This window comes from Electrophorus electricus, chromosome 5, assembly GCF_013358815.1.
Source record: "Electrophorus electricus isolate fEleEle1 chromosome 5, fEleEle1.pri, whole genome shotgun sequence".
NCBI lineage: Eukaryota > Metazoa > Chordata > Actinopteri > Gymnotiformes > Gymnotidae > Electrophorus > Electrophorus electricus.
This window is the reverse complement of record NC_049539.1, coordinates 23,253,904-23,270,055: the sequence shown is the minus strand read 5'-3', so window position 1 is coordinate 23,270,055 and position 16,152 is coordinate 23,253,904. Positions and strand designations below refer to the sequence as shown.

At 42.4% G+C, this 16,152-nt stretch overlaps 1 protein-coding gene across 3 annotated transcripts in view; it reads left to right on the top strand.

The window, feature by feature from the left end:
• The first annotated feature begins 1,342 nt into the window (after positions 1–1,342).
• Positions 1,343–16,152, top strand: part of gak (cyclin G associated kinase) — a 27,705-nt gene continuing 12,895 nt past the window's right edge. For 2 of the 3 annotated variants that reach the window (XM_035526145.1, XM_035526142.1), the window contains exons 1-16: positions 1,343–1,694; positions 5,681–5,742; positions 5,934–5,993; positions 6,228–6,342; positions 6,642–6,784; positions 7,269–7,394; positions 8,310–8,399; positions 8,532–8,667; positions 8,977–9,089; positions 10,303–10,378; positions 11,087–11,213; positions 12,251–12,256; positions 12,722–12,771; positions 12,939–13,087; positions 13,356–13,478; positions 14,895–15,028. In XM_035526145.1, the coding sequence (XP_035382038.1) occupies positions 1,553–1,694; positions 5,681–5,742; positions 5,934–5,993; positions 6,228–6,342; positions 6,642–6,784; positions 7,269–7,394; positions 8,310–8,399; positions 8,532–8,667; positions 8,977–9,089; positions 10,303–10,378; positions 11,087–11,213; positions 12,251–12,256; positions 12,722–12,771; positions 12,939–13,087; positions 13,356–13,478; positions 14,895–15,028 (1,652 nt within the window). In that variant the 5' untranslated portion in view covers positions 1,343–1,552. The remainder of the gene's footprint in view (positions 1,695–5,680; positions 5,743–5,933; positions 5,994–6,227; positions 6,343–6,641; positions 6,785–7,268; positions 7,395–8,309; positions 8,400–8,531; positions 8,668–8,976; positions 9,090–10,302; positions 10,379–11,086; positions 11,214–12,250; positions 12,257–12,721; positions 12,772–12,938; positions 13,088–13,355; positions 13,479–14,894; positions 15,029–16,152) is intronic. The other variant, XM_035526144.1, reaches the window with a different exon arrangement.

Genomic DNA, 16,152 nt, shown 5'->3' with positions numbered 1-16,152 from the left:
ATGCATTAGTGCCTTTTGGGTTGTCTGGTGTCCCTCAGAAATCAGCTAATGAATGTACATCCTCTGTGTCTAAGAGAGAGTCAGGCAGGGCTTTTTTGAGGGGGGAGGGGGAATAAATACTTTGTAAATAATAAACTCTTAAACCTAACCCCATCTCCAAAACTAACCCAATCAATAACCCTGCCCGTAATGAAACAGAGATTTATGCACAAAGATGTTTTTGGCTGGTAAAAAGGCTTTCTAAACTGTCTCCTGTCCCTATACTGTTCATCTGTTGAAGACGTGACTGTAAACTGCCTGTCTTTATCCACTGCTAGTGTAATCTCTCCCCAGGCTGCTCTGCTCGGTGTTCCTATGGATCTTCTGTTACTTTCCATGTAGCTATATACACATTAAATTATACCAACTGTATATTTGACTTTTTTGTTTCTTTTCTTTTTTTTTAAAGAAAGATATAAATAAAATGATAAAGTCTTTTTAGGACAACCAAGAGTCTTGATTATGATTGCTGTTCAGGGTGAAAAAGATCACAGAAATATTTCATCTTGTGGATGGTAGCATTACTGTTTCGAATCTGTTACTGAAACAGGGTCAGCACGTGAGCCATCCAAACAAAATCCTGATTCTAAATCAGCTCCCTGGATTTCTAATAATGTGAATGCCAATAGAATACACTGTTACTAAATCAGCACCATGTTTAGGTGTTACAGACTTCACAGATCACATGCAGCCTGTGTAACACGGGTGCGATCCTGGGTCTCAGGTATGCATGACACAGCATTATTTATATTGGTCTGTGGTTTGTTGTGACACACAGTCATCCATGGATCTAGAGTCCAAAGGAGCAGCTTTAACAGTCTTGATACTGCGACACGCTACACTACAACTACTAACAGGATCAGCAGTCACTGCCTAGTTCTGAATAAATATACAGTGGAAATATCTGTTGGCAATTTTATCTGTTCCCAGTACATTTCACTGTTGTCTTAGTCCTGTCATAATTTCTGGCCACCTTTTACTGGGCAATTCTGATTTGGCAAGTATGTTCACACGTAAATGCTCTTTTTCTTTCGAATAGTTGTCCACAATACAGTACTGTTACAGTAGGCCTAGTTACAGAGACGGCCTGGTACAGCATTACTACGTAATGTAACGAGTTATGTCCTTGCCGCGGAGAAAGTGAACCAGAATTGCATCCTATTTCCCACTATGTATGTAAAATCGTAAGTTCTCAGACATAAAAAAAATTATTAAGTAATTAATTCTGAAGGATATGCTTTACTAGAATAAAAGCAAGTTTGTATCGCGTCATGCACAGCGTCATCACTTCGCGGAAATACGAGAAGGTTTGGTCCTTCTGATTCAGAGGATAAAATGTCTGTATAGCTAGGGAACCCAAGGTATACAGCAAACTCTAGCTAATTTTGTGGACTCCCTGCTCAAGCCTGCATTTGTTTTAAGGAAAATTTGCACTGTGTGACTGCGTGTCATACTAGTCAGTTCCGGTCGGCAAGAGCACGGTGTTTTGAACACACCAGGGACGTCGGACAAAATGTCCCTGTTCCAGTCTGCTCTGGATTTTCTAGCCGGCCCCGGGTCCTCCGGAGCGGCGAGCCGGGATCAGAATGACTTTGTCGGACAGGTTGTCGAGCTTGGAGACATGAAGCTCCGGATCAAACGAGTCATCGCAGAAGGTAAAGACGCATGTCATGGCAAAATGAACCTGAAAGCTAGCTACCTTACCTTATACATGCTAATTTAGCCAGTTAGCTGTGAGTCATGTTAAGTACTTGGCTAGCTAGTAAACTAGCTAAGTGAAACCTAGCTAGCAAAGTTATTTAGCTAGCTATGTAGACTATATTGTCTGAACAACTGAATCTCAGATTTATTCGATGATATTGAAAGAGTAAGTTATACAGTTACATCTAACTTGCTACACAGATAGCTAGCTGCCTAGCTAGCAAGCAAGCTAATCAGTGATGATGAAACTCGCGGGATACACCTGCCGCGGCCTTGGTTTTATGGTGGTGTAAGGTTTTTTTTATCCTCGTCTTTTAGGATAGATAGATGGATGGTTAACAGTTTTAGTAGATGGATCCATCTCGTCACGACAGCCTTTCCACGTCGCTGAGTATTTCATCTGCATATTTGATGGGCCTTGTGCATTAGCTCGTAAACATCGAGCCCTGTCAATACGGCACATCAGTGCCAGTTGTATCTCACCTGTCTTCCCAGGCTTGGCTCTAGGACGAATCGTCTTGGGGTTTAAATGCCAACGTGCTTCATATTTTCACTGTATACGCGTAATTCTCCTACCAAAAAAAAAAAAGAGTAAGTCACAGCAAACTTAAGTCAACAAAATGAAGTGAGCGCGCACAAAGTTGTCAACCTTCGAGTCCACTGTTCGCATCACGAGACCTTAGAGTTGGCGGGTATGCTTTTCTAACAGGGTAAGACTGCGTTTCTCAAGGCATGTCTGTTGTTTTCAGCAATGTCAGAAACTCCAGTTAAAGCAAGTTACAAGTGGTCAGCTTGTTCGGTGATTGAAATGGGACGGTCGTTCTCCATTTTGTTGAGGTTCATTAAAAATAACTGGAACTGTGTGTGTAGCGTGTTAGAAATGGGCCTGAGTGGATAGCCATTTTCTTACCGTCCTTTACCTGTGTGGGTGTTTGTGTAGTCCGTGTTTGTTAGAGCGCTTGATGCGTGTGAATGAACGCATTATCGCTTGAAACATGAAACGTTATGGGTTATGTGTGTATTTTTTTTTTTTGCCTGTTGCCATGGTTACGACCTGTTTGAGAAGCCATTGGAGCGTCCACATCCGAGTGCCTGTAGACACTTCACCCTCTCGCTTTTTCTCTCTTACTCACCCGTTCTCTCCTCTCCCTTTTTCTGTCTCTCGCACGTTTTTTTTTTCTTTCTTACAACTGTAAACTTCTAGTTAAGAAGGTGCACTGACTGTCCACTTGCAAAAGCACTTGCATAACCCATTGTGTGTTTTCTGAGTCATATTTGTCAGGAAGCTGTACATGTTGCTTGGTGTTCATATACAGTGAATAGGTGCTATGGCCTAATTGAGGGTCTTGAGCTATCCTTGTTATCTCTGTGGTTAAATGTTATCTTTCTAACAGGTCCAGTATTGGAATGTATATTGCTCTTTTTCACATTTTTCTAGGTGTCTTTTTCAGTTCTGTACATCTGTTCTGGATCAGTTTCCCTCGGCTATGGTTCTTCCCCGGTGCGCTACTCGGGGAGAGTGAGGATAGCACGTGCCTGATTGAGCCTGATTGGAGGATAATGCTGGTAGCTGAGCATTATTGGAGCAAAGTGATAGTTATGACCTCGGATACTGCTAGCTGGCCAGCTTAGTTATGGCTGTCAGAATGAACTGACTGATTTGATTAAGTTTTCTGATGGTGTGTTTACTGTGAGGGGCAAAGGGGCATGTCTTCATGCGAAGGAGGAGCTGAATTAAACAGAAAATTCCTTTGTAAAATGTCAGCTCAATATTTAGAAGTATGAATAGGGCAGTACTGATGCTTTTGATTATTACATTTAACCATCCACTTCATTAGAAACACCTGCTTTACACTACAGTTTACATGTCGGTATTGGGGCAGAATTTAGAGTGGTCAGCTACCCAAACATGTACAGCAAACTGTCCCCCGATACAGTTGGAAGGCAGCTAGCACACAAACTATGCATGAACAGATTCTAACTGCTCGTCTGTATGTTTCTACTGAAGTGAAGGACATGGAGCTAAATTAACACGCTTTAGGATGTTCTCATCCTTGTCCGGGATGCACAACTCCACATCCTGGACTGATTCTGGGCTTGTCTGAGGGAGGGACTCCTCATCTCTGCTTGGCTTTCATACAGAAGAATTCCACTGGAACAATGGTTTGATTATGCAATGCCATGTGTCACATTTCTGGATGTAGGTTTGAACCAGCAACCTTCCAATTACAAGTCAAGTACCTTAACCATTGAGCTGACATGGGACTGTCCTATGGGCTAGCCTACATGAAATGCACTGAGATTCTTTCCTCACCATCAAAGAATGACAGTGAGTGACGCAGAATTCTAAACGGTCCCATTACAAAATGATGCAACCTCACACCTTAACTATTTTGATCTTCAGGAGTTATTAACTGTCCCTTATTGTTGTTGTGGTAGAAGGTGACTGTACAAGTGATTTGTTCTTTAAAGCACAGTAAAGATTTCAGAAGCTTCTGGAGTTCTGAGGTCAGAAATAATTGACAGGTGTGATTTCCCATGGAGGGGAAGAGTGCTGTTGTTTGAGTCTCGCATCTCTGAGGGGCACAAGGAGCACAGAATAAAGAGGCAGGAGTTTCAATGGACCACTGACCTGAACCAGAAATATTCTGTCTGAGTGTGTGTTTTATATCTGTGTGTAACTCATCAAACTGAGAAGCCTAACACTGCAGGTCTGCTAAAGCCTTTCCGCTTGCTGACACTGCAGGTCTGCTAATGCTGTTCTGATCGCTAATGCAGCAGATCTGTCTTGTTTGACACTGTTAGCAAACACAGTTTTTTCCCCTTCATACATTCGCTTGCTGAGCTACTCATTAACACTGTGCATCTCCTCTGCAGGGTGTTTGAGGATCTCTAAAGTCCTCCAGGATAAAAAAGGAAAGATTCAGTCTCTCACTGCTTCAGAAAGTTTAATTCAAGTGGCTATAATGTGCTCAATGGGTTTGCATACAAAAATCATATGGTTAAGATGCACAGTGAACCTGGATAATATGACAAACATGCGATTAACGACAGTGATGAGAGAATTGTTTTCCTGCTCGTTTTTTTTGGTCTGGGGGTCTTTCTGTTGCTCCTGCCTTCTGTGAGCACCTCTTGTTTTTACCACCATAAACTCTTAAAGGTACTTTGGGTAGTTGATGCTGCCACATTTTTTTCCACTGGCCTGAGATCAGTTTTATGACCACAGTAAGAGTACTTGCTGAACTTGGGCCAGTGTGTCCTCTTTCTAGCAGCTGATATAGTAGTGTTTTCCCTCAAGGGCAAATATGGAGGTCAAACTGAACTCTGCTGTTATGTCTTCTGCAGTGATGTCTGAGTTTAGTGTGATTGCACAGGGAGAATGACTGCAGTGAACCTAGCTGGCACACCACATGCAAACATCCATCACATCTTTCTCATTATTTCACTCTGTGGAGGAAAATCCCTGATGTTTCTGAAGCCTGGTTCTAGGGCTGGATGATTTATTTATATGTTCATATCTCAATAAATTCCATCACAGAACACTTTTATATGCTTTTGGAATTAGAATTTCTAGAGAACAGAGAATAACTAAGTTATTTTATTAATTATAGAGAGCCTATGAACAATAACTGGTGTTGTCATGCTGTTAAATTTTATTAAAATTGCATTAAAATGAGCTGATTGAATGGGAGTTTTTTCCTGCAATTTTGATTCTCTCTATCTCTCTATCTATCTACATTCCTCTTTTATAATACATTGTTTTACTTGTCAGCAAACCTTAGAAAAACGAACTATCATGGTACATATGTCTTCTTGTATAATGACATATTTCTACCATATCATCATCTGCTTCATGTATGCCATAGCAGCACCCACTTGTGACCAGGTGATGTAGTTCACTCGGACCTGAGGCTTTTGGGTTTGACTTTCCTGTGTGCAGGTGGCTTTGCCTTCGTGTACGAGGCCCAGGATATTGGAAACAGCAAAGATTATGCCCTGAAGGTACGAGTAGGTGTTGAACAGGAAACATGTTTAACTTGATGAACTGTGTGTGACCCATGTTCTTGCAGTGTGACCAAACTGTGGTTTCCTGTAAAATCCTTAATGGGTCAGAAGTACACAGGGGCTTTTACAGAGATTTTGCCAGATATAATCATGATGAACAAACTGTGCATGTGTGTGTTTGTTTCCAGAGGCTTCTATCTAATGAGGAAGAGAAGAACAAGAGCATAATCCAGGAAGTCTGCTTTATGGTGATCTTTCAATCTCGTCCATAAATGTGAAACTCTACGTGAAAGTCCTTATGTTGTTCTCACACCAAATTCCAGTTTGGTATTCTAAAGCTGTTTGTTGGTCCATTTCTGTAGAAAAATCTGCATGGCTTTATTTAGTATTCTGTACTCGGACGTGTGTGAGGTGGGTGTACTCTGTAGAACTTTATTTAGTATTCTGTACTCAGACGTGTGTGGGGTGGGTGTACTCTGCAGAAAAAGCTATCTGGTCATCCCAACATCGTCCAGTTCTGCTCTGCTGCTTCCATAAGTAAAGAGGAGTCAGACACAGGCCAGGCTGAGTTCCTCATCCTCACTGAGCTATGTAAAGGTATGTACGAACATGCGCACACACACGCAAATGTGCAGGGGCCAGGCCCACCCACACATGCTGTTTCAAGGAACACATTCTGAGAGTGAACAAATACAAACACACACACACACACACACACCTGTAGCTGACACAGTGGCCTTGGTGTGGGTTTTATGAAGTCCGTGTGAGACTGACTTTCTGGTTCCTGTACAAGACAGATGAAAACACTTGTTGCTGACTTCCCACACTTCACATTCTTCCTGTTGCTTTATTTTATGTCCTGTGTTGCACTGACCCCTGCCTTACACTTCCTGCAGGTCAGCTGGTGGACTTTGTGAAGAAGGTGGAGCAGAAGGGACCCATGTCATGTGACACCATACTGAAGATCTTCTACCAATCATGTCGTGCTGTGCAGCACATGCACAAACAGAAACCACCAGTCATACACCGGGATTTGAAGGTGAGACTGGAACAGATACATGAGCCTTGACATGAACTGAAACACAGCCTTGTTTTTGTTTCAAATTAAAATCGGCAACTGAAAGGCAGCTGCAACTGGGAAATGGTATGAAGAGCTTCGTGTCTGCATCACTAGTGCTGGAAATAAGGAATATTCACTTTTGAAAGTTGTTAAGTTTGCACTGTTTGCTTCTTTCCTCAGAGCTATGTGGTGTTTGGATATTAGAAAGTAGCTATATAAGTATAAATTTAATAATAATAGGTATTGGCATTCTCATTCCTCCGTTACTTGCATCTCTTAACTCTCACAGTCTGCTCTGCACTCAGGGGTTTAATAGGGTGTTGACGTGGGTGTTTAATTAGAGCAGGGAAAGACAAAACTGACCCCAGATCAGCGCTCTTGAGAAGTGTTTGTGAGCACTGGCCTCCACCCAGAGCCAGCAGGTTTGCAGTGGTTTGTTATTTACTTGATTTGTTTCTGACAGATTGAGAATCTCCTGATCAGCCAGCAGGGGGTGATAAAGCTGTGTGACTTTGGCAGCGCTACCACTGTGGCCCACTACCCTGACTACAACTGGACAGCACACAAAAGAGCCATGGTGGAGGATGAGGTAACACACAGACACACACACACACACACACACACACACACACAGACACACAGAGGGGTGGGGTTGGGGCGATTGTATAGGTATGGATAGTGTTCGTGTTTATCTCGGTTTGTCTGTTTGTCAGTTGATTGTGTCAACCACTCTTAATTTTCACCCCATCATTTTATATATGCTACATTACTTTACTGTCCTGGTTCACAAACTATCGGGGTGAATGCGATTGATCAGAAACTAAACATATTTCTTTCATCGCAGTATTGCAATAATTGGAGTTCCTGACTATGCTTGAGTTCTGCAGCACCTGTTATTACCCAGCTACAGAGTACAAACAGGCAGGAAGAAGAGGCTGATGGATATTTCACTGGCTCGTTTGGCTGCTAAATTAGATTAGTGATGATTATATCATGTAATGTCCAGAGAGTGCTGTTTCCTGCTTCCTGTCTGATTGATCAAATCACACCAGCTGTTTGGCGCCGAACTCTCTAAAAAATAAATAAATAAATAAATAAATAAATAAAATAAAAATGCTGTCTAGTCAACAGTTACCATGACAACGCACAGTCCTCTCTGGCATACTTGGCAGATACGAGTGTTTGTCCTGAAACACAGTTAACTCTCACCTGCCTTTTCAGAGAGGCAGCATGTGGTAGTGAGATGAATTTAGTGTGGTCATGGGTCACTACTGCTCATAGTGGTTTAGAGTGAGATGAGTTTAGTGTGGTGATGATTCATCTGTCATTTGGGCTGTATTTTACTCTGCTAAAACCATGCCTTGTGTTCCTTCAAACCAGCTGCATATCAAGCTTTTGTTACTTTGTCAGTGTAAGATTATTAAAAATTTACTGAGGGCTCGAGGCTGGAAACTCAGGGAGTGTGTGTACGTGTACACATGCATGTGTGTCTGTCCCTTTGCAGATTACCAGAAACACAACACCAGCTTACAGGACTCCAGAGATGATCGACCTCTATTCCAACTTCCCCATCAATGAGAAACAGGATATATGGGTGAGGTGTGTGTGTGTGTGTGTGTGTGTGTGTGTGTGTGTGTGTGTGTGTGTGTGTGCGTGTGCGTGCACGCATTTATCACTCTCTGTCTGCCCTGGGCTGTGTGTTTATACTTGTCTCTCTGCTCCACAGGCTCTGGGCTGTATCCTGTACCTGTTATGTTTCAAGCTGCACCCATTTGAGGAGGGAGCCAAGCTGCAGATCGTTAATGGAAAATACAACATCCCTCAGAACGACAGCCGCTACACTGTCTTCCACGAGCTCATCTGTTAGTACCTCACTGCACCTCTGTGCCTGCACCTGATTTCCCCTGTTGGTCTGTACCTAACTACACCTGTCAGTCTGTACCTTACTACACCATCTCTGTACCTCACTGCACAGTCTGTGTGTACCTCACCATACCTGTCTTGTGTCCATAATTATATCTAGCTGTCTGAGATTTCTGTTTGCTGTCTGTGTCCTGAAACTGCCAATAGGTTTCAGCTGTGTTCTGCAAACTGTGATGTTGACGATTTTAATTCAGCCTAATTGTGTGCCTGTCTCTGCGGGCGTTTGTGCGTGTGTGTGCATTTGTCAGGTTCCATGTTGAAGGTGAACCCTGAGGAGCGCCTGTCCATCACAGAATTGGTCAACCAGCTGCAAGAGATTGCAGCAGCCAGAAATGTCAACCCCAAATCTCCAATCACCGAGGTAACGCACCACCAGTGCCCTGTTACAATATTAATACGTTTCGATTTATGCAAAAATGATGTTGTAAAATTACTTTTATGCAAAAATTCTAATATAAATAATGAAGACATGACGCTTAGGATGCATCACTCTCAAAGAGATACTGGTTTGTTTTGAACTGGCACGTGTCATTCAGACTTCTCAGTAATTGGCTTTTACATTGAAAAGGTGGGGTCAGGGGTGGAGCAGGTTCCCAGAGGGAAAGTGGATTGGATGAGAGGCTCATGCTGAATGCATCTTTTTTCGTGGCACTCTTGAAAACAAACCCTTCATTGAGATGTACACACACAGACTTACTCACTGATGATACCTCTCTGAAGAGCCTTTCAGACAGTCCCTGTCCTCTCCCTCTCCGCACTCTCTCTCTCTCTATCCATCCACCACCCTCCGTTCCTTAGACAAAGGCATGTTTTCATCTCTCATACTCAGCTTTTCCCCTCCCTCTTATACTCTCACGTAACACTTAATGAGGTCACATTATGCAAATGACAAATGAAAAGAGAGGTGGATAGAGTTGGAAAATGGTGAGCAAGAGAATGAAGGATGAACCTGACAGAGGGAAAGGGAAGTGTTTAGAAGGGCAGAGAGACCAAGTGGTAGAGAGACTGAACAACCCAGTGCCTCTTGCAGCAAACTGTTAGAATATGTGTGCCCAATTAATGAGATTTTGCAACATCTTAATTTCTGAAGAGTCATGGAGTTGCATTCTGTTTATGTAATGATGAGTGGGTGGAGCTGGTGTAGTAGGTCAGAATCACATTAATGGACAATGTGGCTTATATTTCTTATAGTGGAGGTTGCTGCATGTTTGTGTGTTATATACACACGGGGGGCTGGGGGAGTTTACACACACACACACACACTCGGGTGGGGCTGGACGACGTTTTGGTCTTGTGAGTGTTTTGCTCCTCCTCTCTGTCTCCTCTCTCCTGCACTCTAGACATCAACAACTGTTCTTTGTGTCGTGTTGGGACACACACAGACGCATACACTTCTCTGGCAGGTCGATTGGCGTGTTTGCCATGTGGGCCGTACAGTTGCTCTGACTGCAGCTAACGGGTTGTGGGGTATCTGTACACGGGGTATCTAAGCCCGGGGTAACTGGGTCCTGATGAGTGTGCTGAGGGCGTATCACTGTTTCAAACCTGCGTTTGATGGCTATGAATCTCTGCAGCTGCTGGAACAGAACGGAGGGTTTGGCAGCACCACCACACAACTCCCCCTGCAGGCCAACAACATACACAATGCAGGTGAGCACCAACTGTGTGTCTGTGGGCTAACTGACTGTGTGATGTTTTCCTTTGTTCTGACAGTCTGTTAGTGTTGAAGGAGCATGTGGTCAGTGAGAAATCTGTTGATGGAACCAAAAGCTTGTTTATCAAAAACGTATTTGGTTCTAGACTGAAACGCTGTGTTCAAAGTCCCCATTGAGGGTGTGCTCTAGTCCTGGACTGCATGGTCTAGTCCTGGACAGGGACCGTTTTGTATTTAGAAAGCTGATCCAGCTCCTCAGTGGGGTTTAATTTTCGAGCACCACATCTCCCACTGCAGAAGTACGCCCTGTCTTACACTTGCAGAAATATCTCACAGATGAGAATCCAGAGTTTAATGCTCTCTCTGCTCTTTTTGCTTATTGTAGGGTTGGACAGGGAACAGTGATCTTAAATTAGCTATTAAGCTGCCTGTCCTTTAAAACATTATGAAATAATGACAATTATTCCAATGACACATCTCGCTTTTAAGCCCAAGCTATATTAGTTTCAGTTGTTACCACATATTGTTCGGCGTATATTACAATGTCTGTCGTAACCCCATATTGTTCAGTCTGAGTGTCTCTATTGTAACCACATATCTTTGGTTTCTCCTAAGAGGACTGACTTTGTCCAGCATCTGTTTAAATACACAAATGTGTAGTTTACCCATGAACCTGGTGTAATCAGTTTTTTTGTGTTGCGTAGGTATATATAATGCTGACTGTGATCAGGGTGTTGGTGGGGGCTTCCTGGACATTCTTAAAGGTGGAACTGAACGCTTTCTCACCAACATCAAGGACACTTCCTCTAAAGTCATCCAGTCTGTGGCCAGGTGAGAGACACACACAAACACAAATGTGCCTTAGTGGCTTTTTTGCTATAGCTGTAGCCTCTCTTATGGCGTTTAGTGTTCATTTTTATTTGTTTACTGATTTTATTTGTTTAACAACCCATCAAGGTGCTCCTCCAGAGTAGACAGCAATGGACAGTGTTGAGTTTATATAATTGCTATAGTGTACTTGGAATACACCATATCTTTAAAGTAACTGATATATCCATCATTGCATTGTCTGAGCCCTATTGTAATTTGCTTTGGTACGTGGAGCTGGTTAAAGCCAGATGGAGCCAGTGTCAACATCATCTGCTCTAATCTTTGTCAGTCTGAATCTATAGGCCGTTTCTCCACCACCTGTCCCTCAAGGCCCGTGTGTGCATCTTTTACCTGATTTTTCGTGCAGTGTTGGTCACTTTTTGCCTTTTCCTACAATGCTTGTGCAGCGCATCTTTTTAGTTGTGCCTCAACCATTCAGTCTGGTTCTGTGGTTCTAGAACCCTGGAATCACACGAGGTCCTCAGCTACCCATTCTGCCACTGTAGTTGTCATTTATTCCCGTCATACCCTGTCGCTCTAGTTATCGTTGATTCCTTCATACCCTGTCGCTCTAGTTATCGTTGATTCCTTCATACCCTGTCGCTCTAGTTATCGTTGATTCCTTCATACCCTGTCGCTCTAGTTATCGTTGATTCCTTCATACCCTGTCGCTCTAGTTATCGTTGATTCCTTCATACCCTGTCGCTCTAGTTATCGTTGATTCCTTCAAACCCTGTCGCTCTAGTTGATTGTTCCCTTTCATACCCTGTCGCTGTAATGTCACTATTCCCTTCACTGTAGTTCTGATTGTTCCCTTCATATCATGTTGCTGTAGTTATCATTGTTCCCCTTCATATCCTGTTTCTGTCTACCAGTGTATTATTTTTTTTTTTATATATATTTCATTCTTCTTGATGTCATTGTCTTTTATTTATCATTTATTTGTTGGTTTTGTTCCTGAATCTCGTGTTGTGATCGTGTCCGCCCAACTCTTGCAGCCCCAGGTAACTATTGGCCATTGCTGTGTTTGCACAAGTGTATGTGTGAGCGCGTGCGGTCCCGTAGTGTTGTCAAACGTGTGTGTGTGTGTGTGTGTGCAGGCAGTCTGTCACACTCAGCATCCTAGCTTTGTAGTGTTGTCAGTTAACAGTCTGCTCCCGTTTTTCCCACCACAGACTCTTAATTCTGCTCTGATAATTTTTAGAAGTAATTTTGTTTTTTTGTGTGTGTGTGTGTGTGATATTTTATTTTCGAGCTTGCTTGCCTTGCTTGCTCGTCCTGGTTGGTCTGCCTGTGTGCGTGATCGTGGGTGCGTGCATGTACTACACTGGGCAGTCTGGAGATGTCAACTGGGAACACTGTGGTGGGTGCCCTGCAGGGAACTGAAACCTGAATGTGGAGTGCGCGTGCACACACACACATGACAGCCTCCAGTTTAATGAGGCATTTTTGAATTTGTGTGTTTCCAGCTATGCTAAAGGGGACCTGGACCTGTCCTACATCACCTCCAGAATAGCAGGTAGGAGTTTATATATACACACAAGCTGAAGGTTTCTGCTTGTGTTTGTCACTTGGCCTCCAATAATTGGAGGTCTTCATACGTCTGTTCCAACACACATTGTTTGCGGGCATTTGCCCAATGAGGAATTTCTGGGCGTGTTTTTGTGCGTGCACGTTTGTGTCCAGTCATGTCGTTTCCAGCGGAGGGGGTGGAGTCTGCTATTAAGAACAACATAGAGGAGGTGCGTCTGTTCCTGGACTCTCGCCACGCGGGACACTATGCCGTCTACAACCTGTCCAAACGCTCCTACCGACCCGCCCGCTTCCATCACCGGGTGAGAGATGGCCCCACCCACAGCCCTGCACACTGTAGTTAGAGGGCATCAGGCCAGGGAGAGACCTGCTGTTTTCTTAGCTGTGTTTATATTGCTGCACTGAAATGAGAGGTGACTTGTGTGTGCACGCGTGTGTGCACGCGTGTGTGCGTGTGTGTGTGTGTATGTGTGTGTGTGTATGTGTGTATGTGTGTGTGTGTGTGTGTGTGTGTGTGTGTGTGTGTGTGTGTGTGTGTGTGTGTGTGTGTGTGTGTGTGTGTGTGTATAGGTATCAGAGTGTGGGTGGCAGGTGAGACGTGGTCCCACTCTGACTAACCTGTATGGCATATGTAAGAGCATGCACCAGTGGCTCAAACAGGACCAGAGAAATGTATGCATCGTACACTGCCTAGTGAGTACACACATCAGCCCTCTCTGATGCCCTACTGCCCGAACACACACACACACATCCACACACCCCCAACTACTGAATACATGTGCACGTGCACACACGCACATGCATGTACACATACTTGCAACACATGCCTACTCTGTATTGTACGAGGGTTTCTAATTGTTATTACTGCTGCAGTAAACACACTGACTGTTCATATGAAACCAGTTCAGTGTACTGATCTAAACCTTAGTAGGATGTTAACCCTGCCAGTTACTGTAGGCACCCAATCACCTGGGCGTGATCAGAAACACAACTTCATACTTTCCAATAAATGGTGGTTTATTTCTGCACACGTGCACACACACATGCCCAAATTTTCACAAATTCTTTCTTACTTAATGTGTGGAGTTCAAAGCGGAAATTTTAGAATACAATTATGTAAATTCCTATTATCAATTATTACGGTCAATAATTAAGGTCAACAATTACTAGTAGTAATCACTAGTTCTAAATTGGTGTTACATTATAATTATAGACTAATTATAAACAAGTAAAAAATGGTAAATATTACTAATAATTACCAATTAATAATTAATTGGTTACACTTTAACGCAGTACAGGTCGATAGTTAGTCTGGTCAACAATTAGTAGCCGACACTTAACACAGTTCAAGTAAACTACAGGAATTACTGTAATCACAAACAGCTGACTACATTTCAGGCTCACAGAATTGTGGCAACATATTAGCAACCTTCTATTGATTCCTCCCTAATTACTGTGAACTACTGTGCATGATTTATATCCAAAGTGATATTAAATCTACACATTTACATAAGTTAGTAAGTCATTTTATTTCCAGTGGGATATGTGCTTATTAGAAAGATTTAATACCTGAAACGATATGATCGTCATGGGTTTAATAACACACACACACACATTATTTATATATATATATATATATATATATATATATATATAAATGTGTGTGTATGTGTGTGTGCGTGCATGCGCATAGGGGTGGTGCGTGAATGTGCCTTAAAAAAGAAGGGTCAACACTGTAAATATAAAGTCTGGTTAAATTGGATGTATTTGTCAATAAAAAGTTAAAAAACCTTAGCAAATGCTTATAATTGTACTTCACTCTATCATATAAACATCTGACAAAAGGATCTTAAAAAACATCTGAAGCGAACCAAAATTTGTGTCAGTCTTAAAACCTTTGGCCACGACTGTATACACACACACACACACACACACACACACACACACACACACACACAGATAGCCTTGAGTGCATGTGCAAACACACTGAGTTTGTCGGACTGAAAACGGGTGATGCTAACGGATTATAAAAATATAAAATACCTGTGTGGGTGTCCCTCTTTCTCTCTCTCTCTCTCTCTCTCTCTCTCTCTCTCTCTCTCTCTTTAGGATGGGAGGGCTGCTTCTGCAGTAGTTGTGTGCTCTTTTCTGTGTTTCTGTCGTCTTTTCTCTACGGCTGAAGCTGCAGTTTATATGTTCAGCATGAAACGCTGCCCTCCAGGGATCGCTCCCTCACACAAGAGGTATAACAAACACACACACACACACACACACACACACACACACTCACTCACTCACTCCCACTCCCTTTTCACCAGATAAATCATACATTTTAATCTTTAGTCATTTCAAGATCGTGCTCTCGCTCTCAAATACACAATTAAAGATAAAATCCAAAAAGCCAAAGCTGGAAAATGTAAGTTGGATCAAAAGATCTGATAGTATAACAAACAAGTCAATGAATTGAACAGAACAATATATAATTGTAAGTTTAAAATTGAAGGTACCCTAGAATGCCTTTGCTAGATATTTTTTAATTGTTCTGTTATCTGTATAGAAGGCACATAACGTAGCGTGAAAAATGCCCAAATATGCGGTTTGCATGTCCATTTACAACTTTAAGATTATTTAGTTACTTTTTTGTGGCTTCATGAATAATTTATGAGCTCTGGTCTGATTGGCTGGTGTATGGTGTGACAGAATCAACAGGTCAAACTAAGTCGCTAGCTAGCTAACGTCGAAGGATATTTGCATCGGAGAATATTTCAGTTCTTAAACAAAATTGGATATCCCTAAGCAATAAAGATCGTTAGAATCATTTACCCAACAAAGGGATTGACAAAGTTGCATCTTATATTGCAAATTTGACAATACAGGCTAAAACGATCTTATCCCAGCTATCTAACGACGCTTTCTTTTACATTTCAACAGCACCACAGTGTAAATGAAGCCTTACAGGTGAACCATGGAGTTTAGGAGTCAACCGTTCTTGTTTGAGCCTGTATCAGAGAGACTTCAGTTCTCACACAAAACTGACTTTAACAGATTGTCATTTGACAAGACATTGCCACTAAAGTTGAAATAATTGACTGACAAGCTCCAGTTAGCTAGAAGACACGGGTTAGCTACTTAGCATTAGAGTGGATATATCTAAGCAGCTGAACTAGCCTCTGACTTAAGTCTTGTTGATTAATCACACGTTAAAACTTTTACCTGGCAAAGAGATTGATTTAAATGCTTTTTTTTTTTTTTTTTTTTTTTTGAATGAGACACACACACACACACACACAAACTCTGTAAATAAGATTTGTTACACTAGTTACAGTAGTTGGCTAGCTGGCCTTGCTGGTTAGTTACTTGGAGCTTA